This window comes from Quercus lobata, chromosome 10 (assembly GCF_001633185.2).
Source record: "Quercus lobata isolate SW786 chromosome 10, ValleyOak3.0 Primary Assembly, whole genome shotgun sequence".
Lineage (NCBI taxonomy): Eukaryota > Viridiplantae > Streptophyta > Magnoliopsida > Fagales > Fagaceae > Quercus > Quercus lobata.
Window position 1 is genome coordinate 45,455,967 of NC_044913.1, and position 18,652 is coordinate 45,474,618.

At 33.9% G+C, this 18,652-nt stretch overlaps 1 protein-coding gene and 1 pseudogene across 3 annotated transcripts; both read left to right on the forward strand.

The window, feature by feature from the left end:
• Positions 1 to 343: 343 nt before the first annotated feature.
• Positions 344 to 4,009, forward strand: LOC115965760 (protein EMBRYO DEFECTIVE 1674-like). Of its 3 annotated transcripts, none has more exons than XM_031085053.1 (5): positions 344 to 599; positions 674 to 750; positions 1,746 to 1,890; positions 2,185 to 2,832; positions 2,995 to 4,009. In XM_031085053.1, exons 1-4 carry the CDS (start codon positions 459 to 461, stop codon positions 2,827 to 2,829), a joined length of 1,008 nt encoding a protein of 335 aa, XP_030940913.1. In that variant the 5' UTR covers positions 344 to 458; the 3' UTR covers positions 2,830 to 2,832; positions 2,995 to 4,009. The 3 variants fall into 3 exon arrangements, with proteins under 3 accessions (XP_030940913.1, XP_030940914.1, XP_030940912.1); XM_031085054.1 differs by having other exon boundaries at positions 3,062 to 4,009; XM_031085052.1 differs by having other exon boundaries at positions 2,185 to 4,009.
• Positions 4,010 to 13,221: 9,212 nt separating this feature from the next.
• Positions 13,222 to 17,124, forward strand: LOC115964832 (annotated as a pseudogene).
• The last annotated feature ends 1,528 nt before the right edge of the window (positions 17,125 to 18,652 follow it).

Below are 18,652 nucleotides of genomic sequence, written 5' to 3' on the forward strand. Positions count from 1 at the left end.
TCTTTTTTTGTTATAAATTTTGAAAATCTAACTGTTAAATTTTTATGTTCTTATATTTTTAACATGCATATCAAATTTCGTTCAAATAAGATATTTTTAACTATTTGATCAATAAAATTATTTTATATATATATATATATATATTTTTAGATCACAAAAATTTAGAATTTTAACATTTATTTGATAACATCCAATTAATCTTTGATCTTCTTAAAATTTTGTAAGAATATAAAAAGTATAATAAGATCCCATAATCCAACTATTAGATTTTTTTAATTTACAACTAATATAAAAATAGATAAATTTAAAATTTAAAACGTTTCTCTAAGATCAGCAACTATCCCCGCCACCGTATCAAAATTAACTCTTCAAAATAAATACCCAAGTCCAACCCGGTTGCCCATACCGATATGTGGGTATCCAACTAGTCCGCCATTCTGCAATCGCAGTCACAGGCAATGGTGAATACAAGATCGAACTCGGTCTCTGCTAAAGCTCCAGACCCAAATGAATCACCAAAACCGGAAATAAAGTATGAGAACCCCACGATATCCCGAACCCGCACCACCTCCGTCGTCTCTTCCTCACTCTTCAAATCTGTAAGTATCTTTGCTTTTTTGTTTTGTTTTTGTTTTTTGTTTTTTGTTTTTTGGGCTTAAAATTTGTTGTGCAGGTTTTACTGAATGATTGGTGGCTGGAGAAGCCTGCTAATGGCAAGGGTTTAGCTGTTGGAGGGTTTGCTTCTTTAGAGTAAGAGGGCTTTTCACTTTTCACTTTTCACTTTACTCTTTTTTTTTTCCCAATGCTATCTTCGTCTGATATTTGAAAAAATTTGAGAGAAATGAAGAGAACCCAGATGGGATTTGGATGTTGTTTAAGTTTTTAGAGTAGATGTAGTTTGAATTATGGATTATTATAAATAAATAAATAAAAACTCTCATCATTCCCTGTGAGAAAATGACATTTTTTTATGGATTATTAGGGAGGAGCAAGAGGGCTATCTTTTTTATATGAATGTTCTTTAGTAAAATCAATTGGGAAATTTTTTTTGTTGTTGTTTCTTTTTTGATTTTATGATTCTTTGTTCCCTTAGAGATGTTTTATGTGATGGATTCCAATTAACTTAACTTGTAAAGTCTCTGATGGTTGGATAAGATATTCAAGGTTCAAGAGCCTATATAAAAAACTGATTGGTGTCTTGATCTCATGATAAAGAGTACTATTATCAAAAGCGGACACCATAGGTTGAAACTCTTTCATAAAAATAAATAAAAAAGTTTTATATGGGAGAAGGAAATACAATTTGGGTTAGAGTTTATTGGCAATTTTCATCAAAAAAGTAGATATTTTGTTGATACTATAAAATTGAACAGCCCCACAAGAGATTTACACTTAGCATTTGTTTGGATACCAATGAAAAATAAAAATTATTTCACTATTTAGTTTATTTTTACTACTATTCATGGACTCTACTGCACTTTTTGGTACTATTTATGGTCTCATTGTACTATTTCAGCTAATTTTTACTTTTATCTACAATATTTTCAATAATAAGTTTTTAGTTTCGACAAAATAAGTGGTATTTGTACGGACCCTTAAAAAAAAAAAAGTTTAGTGGATTTCCTCAGCCGATGAATGTTGGCTAATCATATCATAATTGCAAAATTATTGTTATTTTTTAGATTGTTGTACAAACAATCCCCTGTTTATTTGATTATTCTTGAATCCTTTGAGTTCCTTTACAGGAGAGTAGGAACAAGAATTTTTCGCTCTGCTACAATTTCCAAGAGACATGATACCGTCACCCTTGAGACAGCAGATGGCATCAGCATTACAATCTGTAATTTCATAAATAGTTCTCGAACGCATCAAAATGGCTTTGATTTGGAGGTATGTAATTCCTTGTTGTTACATTACTGGCTGCTTGATATGACTTTCATCTTGGGTATAATTACTGTTTGAAAATTGAGCATGACTCAAGTGAGATGAAGACCTACTTGGACTAGTATTATAGGCTGGTATGAAAGGTTTAATAAGTAAAAATGGAACTATGCTATTAAGAGTTGGACAGTAATTTTTTTTTTCCCCATTGGCTATATATCTGTATTATTATTTATGTCTGTAAATGTTCTTGCTAACATGTTCTTTTAACATAAGTTCAAATTCTTAATTCTGATGTGAAAGGTATGCAATCATTTCCGGTTTGGATTTCCTTATAACTGGGAGGAGTACGCTGTTGGTGGTTCTGGTGACAAACATAGGGCTTCGGCTTCTAATGAGTTCAACATGTCTTCAGGTGACAGTGCAAATAAAAATTTGCCATTTTCTTTCAATGATCTCCCAGTGACCAGAATACGTGATCTCTTACTGCCCTCTTTTGGAGACCCAAAAAGTTGTTTGCTAACAAAGAGCATTTTCAATGATATACTTGGAAAATCCAAGGGAAAAAATGTGGATTCTAGGTCAGATGAGACCCCAGTTAATCAAAAGAAGACTAAGGTTTATATTAAGTTCGACAATGATAATAGTATTTTGAATTCAAGGGATCTGACAAAAGAAGAACATCAGAAAGCCAGTTGTCATTCTGAGATGGCCACAAATGTCCTCGCCTCAACTAGAGGTGTTTGCACAAGAAGCATGACTAGACTGAAGAATTCTGGGGTGAAACATGAAGTTGTTTCATCAAACTGTCATGGTAAGAGTACAAAAAGTGCTTCAAACGTGAGTCATCCAACCAACTCATTTGGAGAGGATGGTGTAACCTTATTAACTGCTGTTAAACGTAAAGTAGGAAGACCAAGAAAGAGTCTGAGCTATCTGAACAAATGATCTGTAAGGAAAATTCTTAACCAGTTACTGAGAGCTGTTAGTTGAATTACTTTGCAAAGAATGCTGCAAATGTATAAGAGAATCACACCTACATATCAGTTAGTAATATAATGTTTCAGTTAAGATATCATATTATGTTTTATTTGACTGCTGAGTTTTTTGCAGGAAATACTGCAAGCTGCTTATTTTTATTGTAGACTTCTCTTAAAGTAAGCTATCCTGATTTGTTTAGGCTTTGCCAAGACAAGGAGGTTAGTGTGGCTGAGCTTATGAAGCTTGATAATGGAGTCCTTTTTTGGGATGTAAGTTTCTTTAGGGGTGTGCATGCTCGGGAATTAGAGGCATTGGCTGGTTTCATGGATACCATATATAGTGCTTCGGTGAAAGGGTTTGGTGAGGATAAGATGTGTTGGAAACTTGATAGAGAGAAGGGCTTCCTGGTTAAAGACTATTATGGTCTCTTAGTGGGCTCTAATGACTTTTGCTTTCCTTGGAAAAGTATTTGGAAACAGAAGATTCCTTCTCGAGTAGCTTTCTTTGTTTGGACTGCTGCTTTGGGGAAGTGCTTAACGATTGACAATTTACGAAAAAGGAAGGTTTGGATATTGGATTGGTGCTACATGTGCAAGTGTAATGGTGAATCGGTTGATCATCTCTTTCTTTATTGTCCGGTTGCAATGGATATGTGGGCTATGGTGTTCGGATTGTTTGGAGTGAGCTAGGTTATGCTGCAATTTGTAGTGGGGCTTTTAGCATGTTGGCAAGGCAGATTTGGTTGTCATCGAAATGGGTAGATATGGTTGATGGTTCCCCATTGCTTATTGTGGTGCCTTTGGAGAGAGAGAAATAGTAGGTGCTTTGAAGATAAGGAGAGATCAATATCAGACTTGAAGCTATTTTTCTTTAGAACTTTAATGGATTGGTTGGCTGCATTGCAGAACCAATCATTTTTATCTTTTCTTGATTTCTTAGATTCTTGTAATTTTTGTTCTTAATTGTTTGACCCCTTGTACACTCCCTGTGTACTAGGGTGCTCCCCTTTTTGATATCAATAAACTTATTACTTATCAAAAAATTAGTTGTAGGATGGCAAAGACTTGGATGTTAGTCATTTTTTCTAGGATATCTTGAATGGTCTTAAAACTTCATATTTTAGCTCATAGGATGTCATTCTTTGTCATTTCATTGTAAAGGTTTCTATTATCTGGTTGATGAAGTTGTTCACCATTGTTTTGATGGAAGTTCTGTCTTTGCCTTTCGTTTGCAATAATTGGCAAGTGTTGATGTGGACGGGACATGATATTCATTTTACCAGTTCCCCGTCAGCATTTAAGTCTTCTAAGAAGGAAACACCAACACATTTAGTAATGAACTATGCCCAAAGGGAGGAATAGTAACTTCTTATTATAATTTCCTAAACAAACATTTTGTGGGATTCCAATGTCAAAATTTGTAGCCTATCTAATGGTTTATTAGGTGTTCAAATAGGTGATAAAGTTTGTCAAGACCCTACTTTGTTATATTGATACACCAAAACCCTTCAAAGCAGATGCAGCTCCACAAACACTAGCATTTCTTCTTCTTGGCCATGGACTAGCTTTCTGTGAAGTCATGAAAAGTAATAATATGTTCAATAGTTCATTTTGTATAAAGTTGAGCAGTTTTTACTGACAAATTTGCTGCCCCTTCAAAGTACTGCGCTATAGAACATATTACAATTTGTACTTAGAATCTCCAATGTGCAACAAAGCCTAGGTCTTTGGTAAATTAGAAGGGCAATTACTGCTAGATTTATGGAATGGTTCAAAATTTTCCTCAAGCCATAATCTGCATGGTCTTTGAGATAGAATACAAAGTTATTTTATTCTAGAAAACTTTTGGCCAATCAAAAATGCATTACAGAATTGGTCCTAGATATGATTGTGAAGGCAGTTCCAGCTGGTATTGAGGCTTATATGAGTCTACTTGTATTACATTATGGTTGATGCTAGAGCTTCTCTTATGTATTGTGAATTGTGGTTATCAATTTCTCCAAGGGTTTAATTTTGTCGATTTTAGAAATAATCAAGAGTGATTATTGATTCATTTGTTAGGGAATTTGAATGTGCTTGGCATGGCTAATTGGTTGCTAAGAAACCAATGGATGATCATTTTTGTAAGTAAATAAGGCTTTAAGAAGAAGAAAATGTAGGGCTTAAATCAAACAAAAACATGTTTGCGTGGAAACCTTCTTTGTCTGAAGAGGGAGAAAAGCACAGGTTCAAGCCAATCGAATAATCTGCTATGTTGTTGAAAATGATTACAAAGGTTTATGTGTTTATGAGAGAGAGAGAGAGAGAGAGAGAGAGAGAGAGAGAGAGAGGGAGAGGTAAGGAAAGTATTAGAGGGAGATTTAGTGTATAGCAAATCTGTGTTGGAGCTGGTTCTCTTCATCATCCAATAAAGATGTGCTGCGTTTTTATTAGACGTTGTTGAGTCTTGAAAAAAAACACCCTACAGACATAGTACTCCATGCACACGTATGTGTATTAGTGGTCTTCAATAAAAATTCGAATTTGGTAAGGATGAGATGTAAAACTCATATTTAACATCATTTAATAAGATATTGCTACATCAACTTTTTACATAAAATTCAATTCATCCTACCACACCTAATAACATCTCAATAAATTCTCAATTTGGTTGGATTTATGTATGGGTATTAGAATTGATTGGGTGTGGTTATACTTATTCTTAAATATGTGATAAGATGATGTGACATGTTAAGATTGAAGAGTGCAAACTTGAGTTTTACACTCCATACTTGTAGAATTTAATCTCATAAAAAAAATAAAAAAAACCCTCATCATATGCTAACGTAACATATCTTTAACCATACATGGAATCTCAATGGTGTGTTGTAGTAATTTGACAACGCTATGCCTTTCAACAAAAATAACAAAAATAATACATGTCGCAGACCTTATCATAATGTTACATAGCAGACCCCAAACCCCCTCATACATGCTCCGCAAACCTACTTGAAACATTTTCAAAATTTCCCCCCATTTTTTACACACTCTATATTCAACATTTGAAATAGCAATTGCATCTAGCGTGAATGAGCCCCTCACAAATTACACAACGCGCTTGGTCAAGGATCCTGCATTTCCAGTCACAATTTATTGAATTTCTACATGAACCATGCCAATGTTGGCTTAGTTGCGAACAATTGAGGTCACTCTCACATACAGGAGGCAAGTATTCCCCTGTAAGTGCTATTTCATAAAACAAAAGGAATATTATATTAGTTTACATAGGAAAATAATTAGAATATACTAAGTGTTATATATTGATTCCCACAAAATAATTAGCAAACACCTTACAGTGCAAAATTGTTTGACAAAAATATGATCACCTTTGTTTTGAATTGATTTAAAATCATAGCATAGCTACTTGTTAGAGCTATACATATTTATAAATCAACTCACCCATTCTCTATTAAAAAATAAATAAATGAAGCCACCAACGTTTGTAAGAAGGATGGAGATGATGTATACGAAACAGATGTAACCTACTCTGTCAATGTTTTTCACTATTTTGCACTAATGCCAAATAAGGAAGACTATCACTGCTATTTATAACATAAATTGCTATGTTTCATCCTTAAATCTAACTAGTCACAGAAATAGGCGTAACATTTTAATAAGTTATTCACGGGAAGTTCGAGTTATATATCTAATGTACTCTTAAAAGGTGCTGAAAGCCCAACTGAGACACTTTATTTTTTTTTTATTTTTTATTATTATTATTTTTTTAAAATTCATTAGTTTTACTACATTGCGAGAGGGATAAAGCATGGCTCTTTACAATTAGCTAGTTTTCTTTAGCCTTATAAATTTCTCAAATATCTTCAAAAGCCACCGATGTGTTTAAGGCCATTCTCATAAGTGGGACGACACCTTTTTTCCGTGGCTTGCTAGCAATATTGTTAATGAGAATTTTCGTTCCCTAAAAATGGAGTATGGAAAAGTCTATAAAATTTTTCAATATTCGGGGATATAAAATTAAGGTAACCTTGCAAAGATGTTGAAGGACAATATCATTGCCCTTCTAATTGACATCATATGCCATTGTCTCCATGACAGACCCAGACTTTAATGTTCCGGACTCAAACTAGCACAGTGTCGATATTGTATTTTGTCCGGTTTCGATTTATGCGTCAAAACAAATGTCATTTTCCAAAAAAAAAAAAATTGAAAAAAGGTGCAAAATGCAAGTTTCAAAGCCAAAAAAGGGGTAACAAATAAACACAACATGATTGGATAGTGGATCAAAGCACAACATTCAAAAATCCTCTGATAGCAATTAAGACCAAAAACCCAAACAGGGTATGGTCAAAAAGTTGAATCTTAGACAGTCTCGTAGGTCATATTTTTCCCTTCGAAATGATAGTTCATGGGACAAAATCAGAGTTAAAACAGATGAGATATCAACAAAAAACCAAAACCCTAATTAAATATTTCACTTTTTTCATGTAAAACAGGCTGTTTTTAGACCAACTTCACACAAAAACTGTACTGATTGGGCAATAATTAGAGCAATCCAGATGAACCGGCTTGAAGTATGAGGTCTCTACCATCTCTCATTAAAAGGGCTCGATGATATCTGCCACGGATTGGAAGGAATAAATTTTTTAAGGAAAACGTCACAAAATTTCCTACACTGCATCACCTCCCTTCCAAATGTGATATCTTGACTACTGTAGTTTCAAATCTCACAAAGTTAGAACTTATGAAAACTAGACATCTAGAGATTTCTAGGGATATAAAGTTTGAAGAAAACAGAGCTCGAAAAGGCCTCCAAATAGTCGCACGAAGATCGGACTAGGAACCGGGAAGAAAGACTAAATAGCTTGCTTATGTGGCAAAAATAGGAGGCTATGTGATGGTGTACCAAAAACCATCACATTGCCGCCAAACACCTTGGGCGGCTATGTGATGGTGTTTTGGTACACCATCATGTAGCCTTCCATTTTCTTGGCTCATCTATAAATAGCCCCCATTTTTTGTAAAAAAAATATAAAGAAAAAATTGAGTTTTTGGGAGAAAAAAAAAAAAAAAAACTAGAAAATTCTGACAAAAATTTAGCCTCTCTCATTTTATTTGTAATCTTTGAGGGTAATGTGTAGGGATGAGATAGTTTTTTTAATAACTATACCCATCCCATTCTCTCTACTTCTTCCTATGTAAACATCATCCATTTTTATATATATGAAGTTCCATTTATTTACTTTGTTTCTTTACTTTATTGCTTTAAATTTCTAGCACTTTATTTTTATGATTGTGTATAACTATCTCTCTTTTCCTTTATGCTTATATTTATTTGTTGTTGATTGTGATGTTGTTATGTTCCTAGATGGGTATTGAACTATCACCTAGACCTAACATGGGAAGTACCCTTAGGGAGAAGAAGTCCCATTTCTTCTAGGCATCTAGGGGTTTTTTATGTTCTTGCTCATATAATGTTGTGGGAGGATGGGAAACCGAGGACAAGAGCATGCAAATCGAGGACAAGAATAAACGAGAAGAGGTCAAGTCAAAAAGGGGCACACCTTGGAAGGTTTTGTTAAGGAATCCTCAGAGCAAACATGATAACGCAATTACAAAACTCGAGAAGATTGGCGTGCCTGAGGAACCCAAGGATATTGATACATTCCTGGAAGGGACAAGGTCTGGCTATGAAGACCACCAGACACATGACCGAGGAAAGGAAGGAAGGTTTGTCAATGAGTGGATGGAGGAAGGGTACAGATAAAACATTCATCACCTCCGTATTCAATGAACTACACTTACTTAGTTGGTTGCATTAATGGTGGAATGACCCCTGAATAGTGTCATCATAGCTAAGTAATATTTAAAAAATGGGCCATTTTGTAAAAACTCCTAAAATGTAGCTCATTTAATTTTTTTTTTTTTTAATTTCTTCTTTCTTTAAGAAGAAAATGTTTACTTTTACCACGTTGGAAACTTTTTTTTTTTTTTTCTAAAATGTGATGAAGGAAATTTTTTGAATGCAAGCAAAGTTTTAAAATGAATATTTTTTTTTTCTTCAAATTCATGAGATTTTTGGAACTCAAACTTTTTCTTTTGAAAATAAAACCCATGAGCTCTTTTCTCTTTTAAAAATCTTTTGTGTTCAAAATAATTTTTCCACACCAAAATATTTTCAACATAAGCCTTTTTCTTTGACAAAAAAGTCATGGGAATTTTTCAGTTCAAATCTTTTCAATAGAAAAACCCATGAATTTTCTTAAATAATAAAAGAGTTTTTCAATCCTCCACTTTTATAAAAATATTTTTCAAAATAAAGTTTTTTCCTCCAAATCTTTTTCTCAAACAAAATCACGGGATCTTTTAAAAGCTATACCTTTTTTTTTTCCCTAAAAAATAAATCCATAAATCTTTTTAGATTTCCTTTAAAAATGAAGACTTATTTTCAAATCTTTTCTTGTTCAAAAGAAATCTCTTCTTCAAAAAAAGAGAGATGAAAATAGCTTCTTCTTCTTCTTTTCTTTCCCCCCCCCCCCTAAAACTTCCTCTTTTCAAAACAAAATCTTTCTAAAAAATTGTGTTCTTTCCAAATCTTTCTTTTAAAAGAAAATATAATAAGACTAATGTTTTCAAAAAAAAAAAAAAAAAAAAAAATTCTTTTTCAAACTTGCTCATGCATTGTTATTTAAAACTTTACTTAGGATTGCATATTTAGGGATTTGTGCCTACGGTTCAATTCCATTTCTTTTCTTTGTTACTAATACATTTCCATTGTCATATTTTTTTTTACATGTAAAAATGAGAAAACAAGGTGGATGACAACAAGGTACTTTCCTTCTAACCATCTTCTCTTATTTTTACGTTGTAATTTATCCTTGTATAATATTTAATATTCACATGCTAGTTACATAGTAAATTAATACTCTAATGTTATTGTATATGTTATTTTTGGGTAAATGTCCTTCACATGTTATTTACGTATATATCTCACATGCTTTGATAGTAAATATTTTTTGAGTTAAATACTCACATGTGTGTGTGTGTGTGTGTGTGTGTGTATGTATGTATGTATGTATGTATGTATTGGTTGAGCAAAACATTTTCAAAAAATCAAAATGCCAAGTATCCTATTTCTTCACCAAAAGATAATGTTTGAATTAAATTAAAATGAGGTACTATCTTTTGATAGGTGTTGTGGGGTGCTTAACACCTTCCCCACACGCAACCAAACTTCTGATTTCAAGATCTTTGGTTCAAGACTTTTGCTTTACCTTAATTAATAAACCGTTAAAATTGGTTTGGTTAATTAGATAACTTAAAAAGAATTAGACAATAGATGACTAATCACACCAAACACAAAACCAATGGTTGGTGGTGACTCCTAAAATAAAAGTAAGAAAAAGGGACTCAAAAACACACACCTCACCCTAGAAACACAAGCACATAAAGAGTACCCAATGTGTGATAAACCAAAAGAAACTGGGGAAAAGCCCCGAACCGGCTTCCCCCCCCCCCCCCCTCTTTGGGGTGTCCATACACAGCTAAGAGAAAGAGCTAGCCTGCTAAGAAAATCAAAGCTGTCGACTTCATTGATGTAAAACAAACAACACAGGCATTCTTGGAGCAGCGAGGGCGTCGGAAAGCACGACGCAAGATTAAGGGGTGCTAGTAAAATTCATCGAGACAATAGTTTCAAAATTGTATGATAGTTGGAGGGTCGAAGGGAAACAGTTTTCTAATCAATACTTGAATGCCAGACAATTATCAAATTAATAAAAACTCGAAGTTTTCTCTATTTTCTCTAGTGGATTCCAAACCTATCTCTACGTGGATACAAGGAACCCCTCATAGATTCGAGGTTTACTATCAGAAACTAACAGTTTGGTTTCAATTCCATCTAAGAAAGGATCATGTGTACTTTCTTATAGTTTCATCAACATCAATCACTGAGGAAAACTCATAGCCACAATATCGCTCTTGTTATTGCTATTTTAGGAAAATGAAATTAGAGATTATTTTTATGGAATGTATCGACCTAGTTACGAATTTTAATGATTAAAGATTTTTGTCTATTGTATTTGAATGGGTTATTTTGTTAATATATATATATTTTTTCATTTTATGTTATTTGGCCTAATCATGTTGTTATTTGAACTCATTTTTATTGTTGTTATTTGGACTTTTACTTTTTTGTTTAAATGGTGGCCCAAAATCAATAACAACTAGCCACCTAGGATTTGTTGTAATTTTTTGTGACAATTGTAGACACCTTATTTTATATCCCTTATGACTCGAGTCCTTGTTTCCCAATGATGATAACACTAGAAGGTCTAGGGATGATCTAGGGCCTAGCTATGGAAACTCTTTATTCAAAGGATGCTTTTTGGAAAGAGAATAACCTTGCAAAAACCCTAAGGGTGCGTACGCAACCTTAACCGTTGCATACGCAGTTAGTGTTCCATAAATCTCTATAAGACAAGTTTTTATGTAAATCGTGGCAAAGGCAATCCCACATCGCTTGGAATTGCCTCCACCACTTCTCTTTAAACACTATAAAAGGCACCATGACCCTTTTTCTAAAGACACTCAAAATCTACTCCAAAAAAATTATTCAAGATTAGCTTAGTCCAAATAAATTCTTTGGATGCCTTCGCCCCTTCTTGGCTATGACTTATTTTAGTCCAAAGCCTTCTAGTTAAACTTACTAACCCTCTAGTTATTTTTTATTTTTTATTTTTGTTGATTGGCCGAGGAGAATGATCAAAATCAAGCTCTAAAAGTTTCTTGTGTGAAGTATATGTTCTTCTTTTTATCTATTCCTTTGTTTGTTTTCATACCTATTTTTTTGCTTTAATACCTTCTTGTGTAGTTTAGATTTTTTGTTTGGTTGATTAGAAAGCGTGTTTGGTTGTCTAGATTAGGTTTATTTGGTGTTTTCTTGCTATGTTTCACCCTCCACCCAGTCCACCCTAAGCCAATGCGTATTTCACATGAGGAGAGATCCCAAAACTTGTCGCAAGCGCTTGTGCCCACAGTGGCAACTCCACTAGGGATAGAGAAGTTTGACTCTAGTGTATTCCATTGCTTAATCCTAACAAAGGCCTTTTTAATATAGTTTTTGCACATACTATCACTTGGTTCTTTGTCCCTTTGCCATGGTTGGCGATGAGTGAGAAGGTGGAGGCTCCATTTAGGGCCAAGACTTTTCGAAGTTCATCCCACTTACTCACAATCTGTGTCATTGCATATGATAGGCTTTGAGTACACTAAATGTTTGGTCACCAATCCATATGGGATCCATTTAGGCCCAAGGTTGGAATAATGGCTCACCTAGTTGTGAGTGACCTATTGATCTATCCCTTTAGCTTTAAGGAGCTTACCCACACATAGAGAGATCCTAGATCTTATCAAAGGAGGGTACCCTTTATATCCCTTGTTTGTTCAACCACACTTCTTGTGATCACCTAATTCTAAAGGACAAGTAAAATATTAAAATTGGGAGGATGACCCAAAAATTATGGCATACCCTAAGATTTTGGGATGAAAAAAAGAAGAAGTATCTCACACATATGAGGCTTGTCCTAAAGCCCAAAGGTATATATTTACTTGCAAGGTTCATAGGGTCATAGCCCATTTGCTATCATAAGCCTAAATTGGCGCCTTTTTGAAAAAGAAAGTCTTGGGCCTAAGGTAACAAATATGCTATGGGCCTAGCATCCAAGATCTTACAAAGTCAATGAACCTCTCTAGTCTTAGGCCTCTTTGTTGCATGTAAAGCCCAAGATGATGCCTTGAGAGCAAGGTCATAATGTGTTCTAGCTAGACGACTACCAAAAAAAAAAAAATCACGAATGAAATGAATGAAAAGTGAAGAGTCCGAAAGTGATGAATGCATTGTTGGCCCATATTTGAGACAAATGAAAGCCCCTGAGTGTAAGATGAGAGCATATTGTAAATGGACCAAGCCCTATGAAACTATAGGTAAGGCCCATGAGAGGAAATAGAGTGATTTTGTAATTGGGCCTTCACTAAAATGGACTTAAAGATTTTCTTAAGAACATCTAAATAAAAGAAGCTTTTAAGCTGGGACATGTACTTAATATAAAAGGAACTTCTTTTTAGGCACCATTGCATCAATTACATAAAGTAAGCACGTCCCTACCTCAATTTAGGTTTGACAAAGTGACAAAAGACATTTGACCAAGATTGACATTACACCTCGAGAAGAAATGGTCACTCCAATTGACATTGCACTCGCAAACAAAATAGCTAAGATGATGGAAGACCAAAACAAGGTACTTGAGAAAATGGGGCTCGCCTCCCTAAGTTGGAGGAAGGTAAGCTCAAAAAGCCCATAGTGATGGAAGAAGAGAAGGAGGAGATAAGGGAAAATTGGGATGAAAAGGCTAAGGCCGATTATGAGATGAACAAGAAATTTGAGAAGCTCATTGCAGAAATTGTTTCATGAAAGAAAAGATGGAAAATATGCAATTAGTCTTTTGCAAGGCCTAATGGATAGATGATTGTCTTTACAATGTGGGTAGTTAGGGGTCCAAACCCCTATTCCATTGCCTCCCAAGTTCAAGATTTGTAATGTGGAAAAGTTTGATGGTACTGGGGATCCTAAGCAACACGTTACAAGATACATAAGAATAATAGAGATGAAAGGTTTGGATGAAAAGCAAACATTGCATGTCTTCCCTTTATCATTAATGGGAGGTGCGTCAAGGTGGTATTATGGTTTGGACCTAAGCAAGACCAAGGTGTGGAATGAGCTAGTAGAATTGTTTGTTGACCAATTCATCTTCAACACAAGATTGATGTTTCCTTAAGGGAATTGGAGACTACAAAGCAAGGGGATGGAGAAACTTTTTTTGAATACATGACAAGGTGGAAGGGGAAGGTCTCCACAATGGTCAATAGGCCAAATGAGAAAGACCAAATCAACAAGATTATCAAAAGCTTGCTTCCTGCATAAAATAGTAGGCTTCTATCATCGCCTACTACTTCTTTTTATGCCTTAGAAGACCTTTTGGCTTCAAACTCACCATCCAGTGGTGGCGCCACGTTCAGTCCAGGGTGTTCCCAGGAACACCGAGACCTGGAAAAAGAAATATATATATATATATATATATATAATAATTAAATTTTTTTATTTGTTTACCCTTAAAAAAAATTAGGAACACCCTCAACCAAAATTAGGAACACACTCAAATAAAATTTATTTGTTCCACTTTCAAGCAAAAAAAAAAAAGCCCAAAAAAATTTTGAACTAAAATCTATTAAAAAAAAAAAATTGTAACTGAGCAAGCCCACCAGGGAAAAAAAATCCCAACATCAATCCTAAACAACAGATTACAAACCCAATCTAAAGAAAAAAATAAGGTAAGGCAAACCCAACATGGTAGCAAACCCACAGATTCTCAAAAAAAAAAAAAACCAAAACCCAATATACGCGATTACAACCTAACCTAAAGAAACCAAAGCAACAAATTCATCAAGTAAAGCAAAACCAAAACAGAGCACATCAACGACAACAACCAACAGACGGTGCCTCCGCCTCGAGCAATGCTGCAACATAGCACATCGGTCATCACATCGGGCCTTAAACTTGAGCTCCAGAACCAGAACACATCGTGCATCGGAGATCGGTCCGATCGGATTGGAGATCGGTCTTCCTCTCCTCGTCATGCTGCTCGACGGCACCACCCCTCAGCCTCAGGCCTCTCTGCTCTCTCAACCTCAAGGTATTTCATCTTTTTCTCTCTTTAGTCTTTTACATCTACGGGTTAATAGGTTAATGGGTATGGGTTTCTCTCTTAGACTCTCAATCTCTCTCTCTCTTTATCTGAAGACTGAAAGCAATTTAAGCAAATGAGAGTCTCTCTCTCTCTCTCTCTTTGAGACTTTATTTGATTGCTTAGCTTTACCCTATTACTTTATTAATATTTGCCCCTATTTTTTGACTTTATCTGTTGGTGTTGGTGTTGGTGAGATACAATTAATTTTCTTTTAGTGTATTGTGATTTGTGATTGTGAATTTTTCTGATTGGCTCTTGTGATTGGGGGCCATGGGGCTTGTCTGTTGAGTGGGGGGTGGATGGGGGCATGGGGTCGGGGTGAGATATTTGAATTGGGGGAAGTAAATGCACATGAGATGTTTGCTAGTGCAACTAATAAACAATAATTTAATTTACCAATAATTAATTGGGGGAAGCAACTAATAAACAATAATTAATAATTTAATTAACCAATACATTATAAAAGACAAACAAATTAAATTATGTTAGGCCAAACAACAATTAATAATTTTATAATTAATGAAACAACAATATAACAAATTATAGTTTATAAAAGACAAACAAATTAATGAAACAACTAAACATCAATAATTAATAATTTTATTAATATTTCAAATAAACTTATAGTTTATTGTTTATTCTTTTACTAGAATTATGGACAAATATTTGATAAGAAAACCACGTAGAAGGCAATTATAAACTTTATGTATTTGCGTGTTTTTTTATTGTTGTTGTTGTCAATATACAAAATTTTCTTTTTATTAGATTGTGTAATTTATGTTTGTTGAGAAACGCCTTGAAAAAAATTCCTGGAGACGCCACTGTCCCCATCCCTCACTTTCTCAATGCACCGCTCTTCTATTATAATTGGAGTGTCTTCAAGGAGCTTCTATAATATCTTTCTGGCTTTATTTGTGTACGCTACATTTTGTCACTATGAAGCATAGTTGTCAAAACGTGAATCGTATCGTGAATCAATTTTTAATTTTTCTGTATCGTGTATCGTATCATATCGTGTATCGTAAGATACACAAACACTTCATAAAATTTATAAAAAATTATAAATATACATATATAAAGGGTATATTCATTATAAATTTTGAATATATTCAACTAATGACTAATTTATTTATCACTTATGTAATAATATTTAACAAGCTAACTAAATAAATCAAACTAGCATGTGTTTATAACATACGCATTCAAATTTCCTAAATTCAAAAATGATAATATATTACAAATGACCCAAAAATAATAATTTATTTTCATCACATTTATCATATTGCCTAATCAACCTTATCTAAGTCAATGTTATCATCATGTTTATAATTTTGCAAACTTATTTCTTCATTAAAATTTTCTCCACCGTCATTTGTCATTAACATTTACAATCTCTTCTTGTTCTTTTTATTTTAATAATATTTTTATTAAAAAAAATTTGGCATTCTAGTTTCTTGGACTTATAACAATAGTGATAAAAATAAAATTTATATTGTCAATTAATATTTTATTCGTAGTATATAAAATAAATTTTTAAATATTAAAGTGAAGGGTAAGTGTGTATTAAGTAGTCTAATTGAAGGAGAGAGAGCAAAAAAAACCTTATGAATATGTTATTTTAGTAGGGTAAACTAAGTAAACTAATAATTTTTTTTTTTTGTTAAAAACAAGTCTAACAACTTGTTTTTCTCAAAAAAAAAAAAAAAAAAGTCTAACAATTTGTTAGATTCAAATAAAAGTACAAATTTTAACATAAAATCTCATTTTAAAGCATTTGTCCATGTATCGTACGATACATATGATTTTACGATACGATACGATTCATACGATACACACACTGTATCGTACGATTCATGAGCACTGACGATACGTCGATATGATACAGAACTTTTTACACACGATACGATACGTATCGTACGATACGTATCGCATATCGTACGATACGTATCGCGTATCGTACGATACTGACAACTATGCTATGAAGGCTTGCCCTTTAAATATCCAGGTACAAAATACATGTGGGAGCATTTCTGCGACGTGTCAGATGTGCGTGTGCTAGCAGAGCAACAACTTTGGGTTGCAATTACGGATGGTGCTAATAATCATGCCTTCAACTGCACCAACGGTGATGTTTTTACGTGGAAGAGTTTGTGGAAGGTGCTTTGTGAGGTGTTTGATGTTGATTTTGTGTCATTTGATGATAATGAAAAGTTTGATTGGGTTGGGATGATGAAGGAGAAAGGAAGGGTGTGGGATGAGATTGTTGAAAAGTATGGTCTCTATAAGACCAACATGGAGGAAATTGTTTCTATTGAGGTAGTTGATGCTATTTTGCATTTTGGTTTTCAACTTGTTAGTAGCATGAACAAGAGTCTTGAGTTTGTATTTTGGGATATGCCAATACATTAAAGAGTATTGGTATGTGGGTGGGGCAATATAGAGGCATGAAAATAATACCTTAATTACAAAATCAGGAATATTGGTAATGTTATTTTTTTTTCTCTTGAGGAATGGAACCAATAATTAAATAGAATAATGTGTTAGGTTCAAGTTCCGCTTAGTGTAATATTCTAATAATGTTACATCATCCAAAAATGAAATGAAATAATGCTAGCTATTATTAATTTTCTATAATATTGTTTGATGCTTTGCTTTTCTTGAAAAATGCTAGGTTTCACTTAAATGTACTCTATAGAAAATGCAGTCCTGTTGGTATTGTGTTGCCTTAAGCATAGCACTGCATGTGCAACACAAGAAAACATGTGCATTGAGACTAGGCTTATTGTAATTGAGTTATTAGTTGTTAGTTTAAAAGGCATGTTACTGATTCGAGAATCTGTTTGGTAGTCAGAAGTTAGGCCCCTTAATTGAGTAAAATAGTAAAAGAATATTTTCTCTGTTCCTGTATCTTCTAATGATTTTCTCTCTTTTTATTATTACTGTAAGATCAAACCAAAACCTAACCCATCTATGAAGTATTTTGTAAATGAATACTTGGCCAAAGGTAAAACTAAATCAATGGGTGATGTTAACTGCAAATTATGTAATGCTGCCCCTGAAAACATTTTACATGTTCTTAGTCCTCTTATTTTTTACAGGAAAAACCCATGTTAGAAAAATAATGTCGATTTGGATTCAATTTGTCACGATGTATCTAACAACTAGAATTCATCTGTAAAGTGCAAACTTGAATAGCACAACCTCAGAGTTTCCTTAGATAAGTTTGTTGTCACTGTCAATTAGGCTATGACACTTACATGTGGGTGGAATTAGGTTTTGGGGTTTACTGTAAAAGGCAACCTGCTAGAGTAAGAGTAAGCTGTGAGAGATACAAAGGGCTGAGAGTTAAACGGGATAGTTTCCATGTTAGCAACAGTTAACCTGTTCCATGTATACATGGGACTGAAATTAAGCACCTACAAATATGGTAATACCACCAAGTGCAGAACAACTTGTCATGATGGTTGTGCAAAAGCCTACTATTGTCACAATCCGAGAAAAATACTAGCTACAATGGTATTATAATATATCCAGAAGTACTATTCATATTACAAGTAGGGCTCATTGTAGTCATTTATATAGCTCATTTCGAGTTAATACACGCCTAGTGTGGGACTCAATCTAATCTAAACCATTCGGATTATCACCATCTCCTCTACTTTAATTCATGACACCCTCGTCAGGACTCTTGTTGGAAAATAATAGTATCATTGCTCAAGAAGTTTTACACTATGGAAAACAAGAAAGGAAGCTTGAAAGGGTATGACTGAAGCTGAGCATGCAAACAGCATAGTCTAGAATGGCCATTCATCCTCCAAAGTGTTTTTAAGCGTTGTGGGTTTCCAAAGAGATGGATCAAGTGGGTAGAGCAAGGTGTCAGAACGTAAACAAGATTCAGGAGACTATTGAGCTGGGAATTTTTGGAGGTCTCTCTATTAAATAGAAAATTACTGAGGATCACTACATATATATTAAACCCCTAAACTTAAA